A 12,964-nucleotide genomic window follows, 5' to 3' on the forward strand; every position below is an offset into this window, starting at 1 on the left:
GGACGCACCCGGGGTGTACGACGGCGGCGGGCAGAACCCGGATGCAAGCGCCATGATCTACAACTAGAGCGCGTCCGCGTACGTTCGGTGTGGAGGGAGGCGGAGGTGGAGGAAGCAGACTGCGATCGAATCAGCCGGGGTGGGGGCATAATTAATATCACCGTGATCGCGTGGCGGCCACGCCTCCGAGCTCGTCCAGAGTCGGATTCGAAATGCCGAGCTCTATCATGGCGTCAACGCAACGCGGCGGTCACGCACGCCTCCGAGTTCTCCCCGGAGCCCATGACACAACGCAACGCGGCGGGAACGCGCAGTCCGGCCGAGCTTGGGAGAGTCACGCATTCAGTTCAAAACGCAACTCCGATCGAGGCCCCTATTCTTCATCCGTTTTTTGTTTGATTGATTGATTCTCTCGAGTTGCAGTTCGCGTGACTTGGGTGAGTGGAGGGGGGAGATTTTCGAAAAAGAAAATAAATAAATAATGAACCGCTGAAATGTACTAGATTCACAAATTCGGACTTGTGTTTGTGGTTCTGTGGTGGTGGATTGTCAGTAGATGATTATTTCAGGAATATTGCTCAACGTTTTAGCTAGGAATGAAGTTGGTTCAGGGTTGTCAAGTAGACAGGTTAGATCTTTTCTTCCTTCTAGTTAGTTCCTGACTTGCAATTGCTTTAGTTACTTTCTCAGTGCATTATATCAAGATCTTGTATTCCTGTTACCCTTTTTTTAAAATGGGAGAGAAATCCCCACCTGAATATGATTTCATTTCAAAAAGAGATTGACCGCCGGTCCCTGCAGGCTCTTCGAACGACCCACTCCTGGTTCAGCAAAAACCCATCCCAAAACCAAACTACAAAACATGTGAAGCAATTAAGCCGAATATAGGATCAGCAGCACTCTCAGACATCTAATAGTAGCTGCAGACATCCTCTCCACGCCAACTTCTGCTGCAGAATATGATAAAACGGCCTCGGTGATAATCGCACTTTAAAATTTACAAGAACCCATTAGGGCTTTCAACATCGCAGGGATTTATATAAGATTACAACATTTTACAAGCGCTTTACCCGGCGTTTTTGTTCATTCCATGAATTGCTCTCAGCACTACATGACACAAGTAATCAACTGCTGACTAACAAGTAACAACAAAGGGGGAGAGGTAGGTCAGTTCGACTCTGGACACCGCTAGCCAATTTGCATCCCATTCCTAAAGGAACAAAAGAACCCAGAGGACAAGGCTCTCGTTATTATTCACCCCTCTAAACTGCCAACACTCTTTCTTCATCATCATGGATAAAAAGATGACAAGTAGCGGAAACTTCCGCTAGATGTACTAAAGCTAGTAAGCATCGACTTCTCTAACGAATTGTGAAGCTAACACCCTTCCTTCATCAGTAAAATGATGAAATACTTTCCACAATATACAGGGACCTATACTTCATACAAGGGAGAAATAACAACAGCCCGCACTGAGTTGATCGGCCGGACACATCCCTTGGGCGCCTCTGTGGCATATGCGACGGTTGAGATTTCCAAACCACCCCTGGATCTGACCGTTCTGTATAAACGCCGTGCTTTGCAGGAGAAAAGGGAGCATTGGAAATCACACTTGTAGCCACAGAGGTGATCTGAGGAGAGGTTTGAGGAACAATGCAAGAAATCGATGCACTAGAGTGCCAAACAGTGCACCTCTTCGGGAAGATTTCCTGGCACAGAGAAAGACATTACATGTCTATCAGGGAAAATTCTGCGAGAAACCATTTGTGAGCCAGATGAGGCCTCGACACCAGCTGCATGGTTTCGGCCATGGAATCTTCCCAGACGATTTACGATTGAAATCCTTTCCAAATCCTGGCACTCCAGATGCACATCTAGCATCGAAGCCCTCTTGCTCAAGCTGCAACAAGAGGGAAAACGGTGTTGAGAGAACTATCATCAATTAAACAGAGATAAGTCGACAACAAAGTAGTAAAATGGAATTGGTGTCATGAGTGAGAGTGCACAAGGAATTAAAGATCAACAAAAGCTAGTTAATGTTTTCAGAAATGCGACGCAACTGAAATCTCTGTACATAGTAAGCTGTTGATTATTAGATTATTGCCACGCATATGAAACATGCGAGTTCAAGAACAAAATTCTTGAGAAAAATAGGAAAACAGTGTAACTTTATTTGAATAAATAAAATTTCTAAGTGATGTTCACTGTTCATTTGGTTATGATTCAGCATATCAACGTTCATTCCTACCATATGATCAAAGTCAAAAAGAATTAGGGCCCTAGAAATATTAAAATATATCATCAACAACCAAGCCCAGCTTAAAAAATGTTATGATGAAGTAGCCAAAAAATATTATTTTGCACATGAAAACGCAATATAAACGGAAGTTAAGATCTTAGCAAAATTAAGTAAAAGAAAGGAAGAACCAAGCCAGCTAACATCTCAATAAGCCCCTCAAAATTGACTGGTCCAGAAGGCCCAAATGTTTCCCTTCTGGCAATCTTTTATCTTTCTAGCACAGTGTATGCAATTATTTTTACTACACAACTATTTACATGTACAAATATTCTAACATGCTCAGATGTTCTACCAAATTATGTTGGATATTTTTATATGCAGGCGCACACACCCCACAGGAGCCCATAAATAAATGAAAAACCGCAATGTTGTTTTTTAAACTAGCTAGCCAATAAGCAATGTGTGTGGGCGGGGTGGGGGGTGGAGGGTGCTCGTACCTCATATAGTCGTTTTCCATTTTCCTGATTCTTCCAACAAAGACTTCCACAACCTTTGATAACTTGTCTTCCATTTGCTTGGCACTTGTTCTTTGTTCGGATGGGCTGATCAATGACAGTGTAATAATTAGCCTTTCAGCAATGAGGTTATAAAAGTAAATTTTACTTTCATGACCACAAGAGAGAATAAGCAAAAAAAGATAAGTTTACAAAGACTTACTTATTTTCATTATCTGCAAGAGCGCGAGAGTTATCTGATGAGATTATGCATGTATCTCCTAGAGTGAACATTGCGATATTGTATGTAGCACTTTCATAAGCTGATACAGCTTGTGCTCTGAGAACTCTTGCTGGTATAGCAGGGAAAACTTCCTGAATCAACTTTGTGGTCATAATTAGCCTTTTCCGTGGTAAATAATTTACCGGGGCATCTTCCAGACTTTCCGGATCATCCTCAGACTGTTAAGAAATTTAATTGGTGTCAAATGGAAACCCTTTGAACCAATATGCAAGACCTAAAGTAGCTGAAATAGTATAGCAGCGCAAACCTTCTTAATTAATCTATTAGCTGCCCAAGCCCAATCCATCTCATTCGTGCTGTCCAGCAATTGAAGATGGTCACAATTGTTAGCAACATCAAGGCAACATAAGATAAACAACTCAACAAATAAGTAACTGCAAGTCACATAAATTACTGGTGCTGACAGTAACAGTAAGAGGAGTAACAGTAAGAGGACAGAAAATATGCTTCAACACAAATCCAAACTACTGCCCTGCAAAGGGAGAAAATTCACCTTGTCTTTCTCAACTTTTGAGTGCCTTCACTGATTTTATGCCAAGAAACAAGAGCACGTTCTGTAAATTTGCGCTTCTTTGGCCTTGTCATCAAAGCTGTCTTCATATTAGGCACCAAAGGCCTGGCAGCTTGGCCGGCATCAGCTCTATCCTCGAGAGAGTTATTTTCCATGCACCAAGAAGCTTTTGGAACATTATATGGTGGAGTTGGGGTCTTCTGAGCATTAAACACAGAAGGACTCTGACCATTTCTTTGGTTTCCATAATGTTCAAACCAAGAGGGTGCCATTTGAGGGTTTATCCCAGGTCTCTCACTTCTTTCAATCAAATTGGATGATACATTTGTTCCAAGAGACTGAACTTGACTTTGATGATCATTACGCATGACCATACCATGAGAGAGAACTTCCCTAGAAGGGATCTGAGAAGGTATGCTTGTACTTCTCTCCTCATTGTTCCTTGGAGCAAAGCTTAGCATTTTCATGTCTGAAGGGAATGACCCTTGGACACTAGTACTGCCAATGTTATCTATAGACGACCTGAGTGAGTTATTGGCTCCATGTGCAAACCTCTGAGCAGACTTCCAGTCAACTTGCGACGCGTCAGAACTAATCTCATTTGGTTTAAGCATCTTTCCAGTTTTATTGCCTGGATCAACATCCACATGACCCATTGCTTGCATTTGATGCAGAAGAGCAAAATTTGTCTGTTGGAGGTTTGAAGCTGTTGGGTTTCCATGTAACCCAATGCCACTCGTATTAGTACCAGTGTTGTGAGAAGTATTCATAACCTGAAAGTTAGCTGCAGGGTTCTCTCCCTGCCTAGGGTTCATGATACCTTGCTGACGCAATTGTGCCAAGGATGAAGCAGGAATGGCAAAGTTCCCGTCTGAAGAATGCTTCTGCAGGGCTTGATTCCCTCTGGGTACAGCAGCTCCAGTCGAATCAAAATTTGCCATCTCAGAAGAGGCTAACCCTGCATCACTGTCCAGAGCTTGTTTTGTCTCTTGATTATGTGAATTGGCAGAACTTGTGGCTACATCAGGTGGTGTTGAAACCTTCTGTCCTTGGTCGTCTGCCTTTTGCGAACCCCATAAGTTGGGGTTGCTGGAGAACATCATAGACTGGAGAATATTGGGTGTAATCTTGTTAGATTGGGTACCAGCTAGACGTTGCGCCGATATGTTTGTCCATACGTTCTTGAATACTGTAGCTGTGCTGTCTTGCTGAGGCATGGGTACAGAACCTGATCTTGTGTCTGGCACAGGATATTGCTGCCCGGAACCTAACTGGGGGAAATGTGCAGCTGGCTGTCCAGTACCACCCATTTCCGAAGAATTAAATGGTGTTGGCTGTGAGCTTCGATGAGCAGGTGACGAATAATTGGTGGCAGTGGAAGGTAGCTGGGCCTGGTGTTCTCCCCTTGCTGAGTGTTCAGGTTGCTTGCCATCAGCATTAGTGTGACTAGACCATAAATGATCTGAAGTTGGATGTCGCTGGGACGGTGGTGCTAGTCTTAATCCAAATCCTTGCAAAGAAGATTGATTAAGTTGCTGCTGAGTATTAGCAACATTATCGAGAGGACTGTTGGCCATGTCAGTAAGTGCATTGCTATCTGTTGAGTTGTCCACCTTATGAAGAAGTTGCAGCATGTGTTGACTACATTAAACATACATATATATTTGTCAGTTATCATAAAGAACAACAAGTATAAATTTGCTAATGAAAAACTCTTGGAAGGACTAATCATGACAAAAGATAATATCATGTGGTACAAAAAATGTTGACTATTACTGTAATAGATCAAAGCATTGTTGTCAGTGTCCCGATACGTATCTTAGAATCTTACGATACCCTTATCCTACTAGACCATTTCAGTACATGATTCTCCAGACCATTTCAATACTATAACGACTCTCCAGACCATTTCAATACATATATGATTCTGCAATACAGATATGATCCTACAATTCTGATACTATTTGGAAAAACTATACTGTTATTGGTAGCGTACAAGGATGTGGGCCTTCTTCGTTAGTGGTAGTCATACCTTGTCAAAACTAACCAGATATTATTCTGACAAGTCGAGAGAAACAAGAGCACAAAATAAATTGCATAGGTAAAGCTTTAACACTTCAACGATGGGATATTTAGGATTTACTCAGGAATAACCTGGCTAGAGTAGTTACAAATGAAAAGGAGGAAGTACCTGTTCTGAACTGCTCTATTCTGAGACAGACCGGCATCAGATACTCCAAAGGGTGATGCACTGGAACTGTTAGTGACACCATGTCGAGATTTAAAGTGTTCATCCCCCACCAGCATTTTCTAAAAATTAAGAAAGTAGCTTCATAAGTAATATATTACAAGAGACCAAAAATGTGTAAATCATAACGCTTGTTTAAGCAAGAAACCCATACCTCATTAACTGAAGCCATATTGGCAGCAATTTGGGAGTTGGTGACAAATCGTGGCTTCAGGTTATTTTGTCCCTGAAGTGACTGAGGCGGAAACTGATTGTTCGAAACTGGATTACCCGGAGAATGCCTAATGTTTACCCCTGTGTTGTCCATGGCATGATTCTGCAACATGTAAGATCCCCCTGCTTGCTGACCTGATCCCGAATTTTGGGATTCTTTTGCAGCAAAGAAAGGATGCCTCCTGGCAGCATGGTCACTGTTCACATGCTGCCCATGATTTAAAATGTTTCCTGGCCTTTCCATATGTATTGCATTTTGGTACTCCTGGTTGCAGTCATTTGGTCTTGGCTCAGCACTTCTTCTTAAAGATTCTGAGGTTTCTGAACCCCTACGTCCAATGTTATGGTTCATCCCACCATGCTCACCGGTTCGACCCATAACCATCTGATGCTGGTTCGGGTTTATTGTTGGCATGCTTGAGCCCATCATACTAACACCTTTACCATCAGAACTGTCCTTCTGCATTTGCGAAGTGCTTATATCAGGCTTCATCTGCTGAAGCCTGTGGACTGAATTTGCATTACCTCCACTTGACTTCCAAAAGTTTCCATCACTATTAAAGACATTTTGGGTACTGCTGATGTCTTGTCCAAGGGGGCTGTTGCTCTTCCAGTCATTCTGGCTATTGCCCGACTCTTGGTTGATATTGTGATCGACAGTGTTTTGTTGTGACATCCAAAATCCATGTGTACTTGATGGTGCACCAGTTGAGTGTGAGCTATTTCTTGGCGTTTCAGATTTGTGCTGAGCCCAATTGCCATTTGACAAATGCACCTGTTCTTGTCTCCCATATTCATCAGACTGCTTTTGCTTCAAGCTCTGCTGAATATACCCATTATTGGCTTCTGCAGTTGACTGATGATTGGTAACAGTAGCACGAGGAGATTCATGTGGTGTTTTATCTCTTTGCTCGTACGGACTTCTTGTAGCATGCTGAAAACTGGTAAAATCTGGATTATTCATTGTTCCATCACCATAGCTAGATGCTGACGAGGGTCGTGCATTCTGTAGTCCACCGCTTGATGCAGCAAGCTTACTCTGGTCACGAGCTGGTAAAGTCGAGTTATTAGCGACTGTCTGTGTTTTCTGCAAACTGAGGCCACTCCATTCTTCCTTGGGATTATCTTTACTGGTTGAAGACTGTAGCGTTTCCTGCATAAGGGCACTCCAGCTCCCACTCTGTAGAGATGGCAAAGCACCACCAAAGTTATCATTATCCAAAGAATTACCATGATCGTTGTCACCCTTCAACAAAGCTCCCCAGTTGCTATCCTCATCATCCCCAAACAAGAACTTCTCCTCGGTAGGGTCAAGGCTAGCGCCACCACTTGCTGGTGCTACCTGCATTGTTGATTTCTCTTGCAGGCCTGCTTGTAGTTGGTTTGACCTACCATGAAAATCTTGGAGTTGAAAACCATGTCGTAGATGATTCACTGGAACAGGGCTGCCTGCCTTGTTATTATCACCTTGACTTTGTAACGGACTATTGCTTAAGAAGCCTCCCTTTCCTCGAAAATTCTGCATAGAACTGGAGGCACCTTTCTCCTGCGGACTAGGCTCATCCATTAACGAGCTAAATGGCCTTGATACCTTTTCAGGCTGATGACTGCTTGCCCTTGTCATTGCATTCTGGAGATCAGCTGGGATCCCTAAGAACTGGGGGTACTGGTTAACAGACCCGCCTCTGCTGGTAGCAGGTATTTGATAGAAGGACTGGTTCATTTGCTGTGTAGCTAACCCCATTGGTCGCATCGGTTGACTTTGAGTATTTGGAAATACCGAACCATTCATGAAATTGCCCATGGCAGGAGCACCACCATACTGCTCCCAGTTTGTGTTACTACCTGTATTCACCATTTGTGAGTTGCTTGGCAACCTTGGGTCACCACTAGCAAAATTTTGTGGCCACGTATAAGCCGTGGCCTCATTGCTTGGCATTTCATTTGTTATCACCGGTAATTGATCAGCAGGCGCTGCTCTTGCTGGAGCTTGAAACTGTCCAAAAGAGGGCTGCATTCTGGCTCCATGATCAATCTGCTGGGCATTTTGCTGCCTCTGGAACTCCTGCAATTGCTTGTACATCATCTGTTGTTGCCACATCTGAAAATCACCATCACCCCCATGCTGTGTGTGGTGAAACTGTGACATTTCTGAAGTCCCTACGGGTCTAATGCCCGTGAAAGCGTGAACTGTCTGCAATTGGCAAATCCCAAAGTTTCATATCAAATGACAATACGACCAGATACAACTGCCTGCTGGTATGATGAATATGATTCCACTGAACTTACAGCATCCAAAGAAGGCTCACCCTGGACTGACAAGAATTTACTCAGGCTAAACGAATCTGTAGATGTCCCTTCTATTTATCTGTAGCCTGCCCATTTTGAAGAACGTTTACGTAAGAACATTGTTCAATGATTCTACAGTAAATGAATCAGTACCAGTTCAGTATATTCCACAAGGACACGCATTCATGATTCACGAGGACAACACTTTAAGCCTACTGAGGAAAATTCTTCAGCATCAAAAGCATGCAAAGTAATGGTGCATATGCCAACTACCTTGGCCAACCATATCTATTGTGGGGTTTGGAACTTATTCAAATTAAAGCCATAAACATGTTTCAACAGCGATAAGAAAACTAATCAAGATTAGCTGCAACTGAAAACAACCGGTGTATATGCATTAGAATTAAGGGTACTCCCAATGCTTGTCTCTTAGCACAATATCAGACAAAATGCTGAGGTGGCACTTTATTTAAAGAAGAGAGGGAGGCAAGTTGTATGTTAGTGGAGATACGCCTCTTAGCTCGTTTCCCTATGCGGTGTACTCAATGCTCTGATCCAGTGTGGCTTATCTCCCTAGTTTTTACTCCGGAGGCCAAAAGGCCAGTGGAGCATGATATCAGACAAAATCATTCCCTTCTCTCCACAATTAGGCCACAAGGTTGAGATGCAAACATGGTCCTAAACCAATTAAATGTAATATGTGATGCATTGTGGTGATTATCTCTAAAAAATCCACTACCTATGATAACGTGTTAAGAGCCAACGAATTGGGAGCGCCCTAAGAAGCATGGTTGATTAATTAGTGAGAATGGCTTAAATATGGGCATCCACAACCTCAAGTGTGTGCCCATGCCAGAAAAGAACAGTTTTGAAATAGACGGAGGTGCAATTTAAGTTTCAACTGTGAACTTGTTGCACATTTGTTAGCTTGTGGGTGGCAAGTGAAGCCAATTAGCACAATGCAAGAGATAAAGGTTCAAAACAACTCAGGAACAAGTAGCAATTATCCTACTTGAGCTCGTTATCTAGATGGCCGGCCACTAAAAGCAGGGTTAAATCATGAGTGTCTGGCAAGAAATACTCTTAACTAGCACACAGGCAAAACCACAGCTTTCACCTCGCACGAAACACTACCATTATCCAAAACGGAAACACTAACACAGCACTACAATCTCTAATGACAAACACTAGGACAAAGACAACATCATCTTGTTACAATCAACGGACAGCCAAATCTCACGGCAGACACCTCATGCCCCTCATACGGGGAGCAAATCAAGCAAACTAAGACAAAATGAAGTTACAATGTTTCGATGCTAGCACAATCACTCCCATCTCTTCGCTAAAGCCTAAAAACTCTCATCTTTCTCCCACATATACACCTTCCAAAGAGGGGTACAGCTGAACAAATCTTCAAAAATGCAAAAGAGACAAGAGGGGATCCACCCGGACGCTGCCGCAGCCAATCTAAGCTCGGAGCTCGAGAGTAGGTCCACGACAAAAAAAATGAAGGGAACAGCAGAAACCAAGCGTCGCGCATCTGCTGGAGCATCCCCAAATCCCCCCACGTCTCCCTGCCCACTACCAGACGCCCGAATCCCGGAGCACTGAGCAGAGGGCAGCTCAAGCTAAGCTCCAACCAACGGTCGACTACGAGCACGAGCTGAGGTGAGCTGAGCTCAAGCTCGAATCGACCCAAACCCCGGGCCCGTCACGCGCAAATTACCCACCACGCGCCCCAAAAACCAGCAGCCTATCAAGCGCGGGAGGCCACGCGCCCCCGAGATCGACCGCCGGGGAGCTCCCAGTTCGCCCACCGGCGCAGATCCCCCGAGAGAGAGGGGAAAAAACCCTAAAACTCCCCCACCCGAAAATAATTCCCCCAGCTCCAGCGGCAACAGGGACCGCCCGATTCACGCGCGGCAGACGAGCGAGCAGCCAGCGGAGGGCCGCGAATTCCGGGCCGATTCGTGCAAGACCTACCTCGATCGGCGCGGCGGCCGGGCGTGCGGGCGGAGCGGGCGGATCGGATCGGCGCGCCTGTCGGCCCCGGGCCGCGGCGCGGGGGGTGCTCCGCGGGGGAGCGGCCGGCGGGCTAGGGTTAGGGTTCGGCGCGGCCAAATGGCGAGGGTTTGGAGCTCCGCGGCGCCGAGGAGAGAGAAGCGGGGGAGGGTGGAAGGGGGAGGCGGAGCTAGGAGTACTATCGGGCAGCAGCTCTCTCTCTCTCTCTCTCTCTAGCTCGCTCGCGACGGGCGAAGATAAAGCGTGGTATACTGGCCCTGCGAAGTTTTCAACGAAGGCGCCCGGCGGTGGGCCCGGCCGGGCGGGGAGGCGCGATCGGGGCCGTCAACTGGCGGCGGGCGGGGCTCGGGGCCGTCAGATCCGGGACGGGGGCGGGTAACGGCGTTAGGGGAGGAAAAGGACAGCCGCGTGGTGCGGGTGGGAAAGAAAAGGAGGAAAGGGCGCTACGGGGATGCGAGCCCCCCCTCCCCCGGAGAAAGGAAAGCGGTGAGCCAAGGGTGACTTTTTTTTACCGCTCAAGAAAGCAAGTGTGGGTTTGCAGGACAGTGGGCTAATCAAGCTGATTTTTTACCGCTCAAAATAAGTGTGGTTGGCTATTCTGCCCAAGGTAACATAATAGGAGTACTATAATACCTAGGATAAAAGATATACTCCCTCCCTATCAAAATATAAGACATTTTTGCATAAACTCTTATAATTTGATACACAGGTGGTATATATTTGGGTATGATGTAAGTGAACTGATCACATTGGTTTTGGGCAGAAGAGTTAACAGAATATTGGTTGAGTTGGGTAGAGCAATTTTTGTGTCACTGAGACCATATAGCTTGTGATGACCTCTTTTAGGCCTCACTCATTTGGTTCAGTTGGGATTCAATCTTCCAGGGGGGCCCATCTCTGTACAGGTTGAATGATCTTCACCCTCGCACCCCAGTTAATGTCTGAGAAATTTTTTTATAGGCTAGAAGAAGATGATTTAAACCCCAGGAAAATGGGGGGGGGGGGCCTATAGGACTGAATCAGGATTAGAACTGGGCAGATATGAACGAAGGCGCTACACAAAGTGGGCGGCTTGGGGACTCAAACAGGGGGTGGGATTAACTAAATGAGCCATTGAACAAGAGATGAGGTTACCCTCTTATAGTTTTATACACATATTGCATATATTGTAGACAAAAATCCTGACTCCATTACTAATTCTATAACCACGTGACTTCAATAGGATGACAATAATAACATGACATCTCATAATATGTACCACCACACACATAAATCTACAGAAGATGTTGCATTAGAAAATTTGACGATGAAATGGGTGTTCAGAAGCATTGCTATTTTCTGCACAACACATATATGTGTAATGTCATACTCTCATGAAGCAAGTGTCATGACCCTGTAAAGTTTGCAAGAATGGAAAGCAAGGTGCCCTTCCAACCTTAAGTAGTACGACAAACAAATTATATCATTCTTATATATTTCATGTTTATGTGCTCACCATATCCTTTTATATATTGGCGCATAGGGAAAAACATCTCTTTGACCTTTTGTTCCTACACGCAATAGTAGAATTTGATGACAAACCTATCTTATATGTTGTGTCCCGCCACACTAACATATGTCTCCTCTCATTTGCCTATGAAGCAAGATTGGAATAAAAGTTATAATACAATGATCTACAAAATATGAAGTATTACATGAATGAAGAGTATATGGAAACTATGATTACGCCACTCCTTAAATCAAACGTCCAAGTCATGAACAAATAAAAGGTTTATTTTTAGTTCAACAAGTTTTTTTAACAAGCAAATTCACTAATGTCACACAAAGTGCAACAAAATGAGCATATTGATTGACACAACAAACACAATGTATAACAAATTTGGTTTTACCTAGTTTTTATTGAAGAAAAAAGAAAAGGGGTTAGTTGTTCACGCACCTGTTATTATTCTGTCATGGTAATCTAATCAATCATAAACCCAATAAGTTAACTACACAAGAAAGACACACGTGAACTGAAATCAACCGCCAAAACAAGGAGGACATCCCTCGATCCATGATACTACAGCTAAGGCACACCATAGAAGTAGTAATCCACGGGGGGGGGGGTTTTACCAGCGCAATTCATGATTTTAGCGGGCTATATGTACAAATATCTGCACACAACCATCAACACATATTTTATCCTAACAACAAATCGCGGGCGTGAAAATCGGCATGAAACCCATTACAAAAGAAGGTAAATCAGACACTTTAAGATTACCATCTAGCGAGGTCTATCCTATTAGGATCAAACAGAACTGGATCTCCACCCCCAGAAAATAGATCTAGATCTCCACCCCTAAAACATAGATCTGGATTTTATACCTTGGGATCGCGAGAAATCCGTTCAAGAAGAAGGGCATAGACTTGCTGCCAGAACTCCCAGACCGCCTCCTCTTCTCTTCCTTGCCCAATCGCTCTAGGATTAGTAAGGGCGAGCCCTCCCCTTTTGTCCCAGATGAGCCGCCTAGCCCTATCTTCCTCGCCGCATAACCACGTTGTCGCATAACCAAGGTAGAGGGCTACAACACAAGGCAAGACCTATCTCGGGCCCTGGTCCTCAATTTATATTGATCGGGGTGGGGGAGGCGGAGACGGGTATTAT

General features: G+C 44.5%; 1 protein-coding gene across 2 annotated transcripts; it reads right to left on the reverse strand.

Moving 5' to 3' along the window:
* Positions 1-960: 960 nt before the first annotated feature.
* On the reverse strand, positions 961-10,533 carry LOC123092985 (uncharacterized). 2 transcript variants are annotated; one of them, XM_044514858.1, is made up of 9 exons: positions 10,282-10,533; positions 8,299-8,384; positions 5,951-8,203; positions 5,740-5,858; positions 3,531-5,189; positions 3,285-3,333; positions 2,957-3,195; positions 2,737-2,841; positions 961-1,900 (listed from the first exon to the last, which is right to left on the reverse strand). In XM_044514858.1, the coding sequence occupies exons 3-9, from the start codon at positions 8,156-8,158 to the stop codon at positions 1,672-1,674; spliced, it is 4,608 nt and encodes a 1,535-aa protein (XP_044370793.1). In that variant the 5' UTR covers positions 8,159-8,203; positions 8,299-8,384; positions 10,282-10,533; the 3' UTR covers positions 961-1,671. The 2 variants fall into 2 exon arrangements, with proteins under 2 accessions (XP_044370793.1, XP_044370794.1); XM_044514859.1 differs by lacking the exon at positions 10,282-10,533 and having other exon boundaries at positions 8,319-9,873.
* Between the last annotated feature and the right edge of the window lie 2,431 nt (positions 10,534-12,964).

Source organism: Triticum aestivum, chromosome 4B (genome assembly GCF_018294505.1).
Source record: "Triticum aestivum cultivar Chinese Spring chromosome 4B, IWGSC CS RefSeq v2.1, whole genome shotgun sequence".
Classification (NCBI taxonomy): Eukaryota; Viridiplantae; Streptophyta; class Magnoliopsida; order Poales; family Poaceae; genus Triticum; species Triticum aestivum.

Bases quoted from the DNA above. Each gene is read 5' to 3' on its own strand.
- LOC123092985 (XM_044514858.1), bottom strand. From the start codon at position 8,158: ATGTCACAGTTTCACCACACACAGCATGGGGGTGATGGTGATTTTCAG. The intron at 3,334-3,530 runs GTGAATTTTCTC...ATTGCTGGACAG, and splicing joins CAAAAGTTGAGAAAGACAAG to CACGAATGAGATGGATTGGG. The intron at 3,196-3,284 runs GTTTGCGCTGCT...ATTTCTTAACAG, and splicing joins CTAATAGATTAATTAAGAAG to TCTGAGGATGATCCGGAAAG.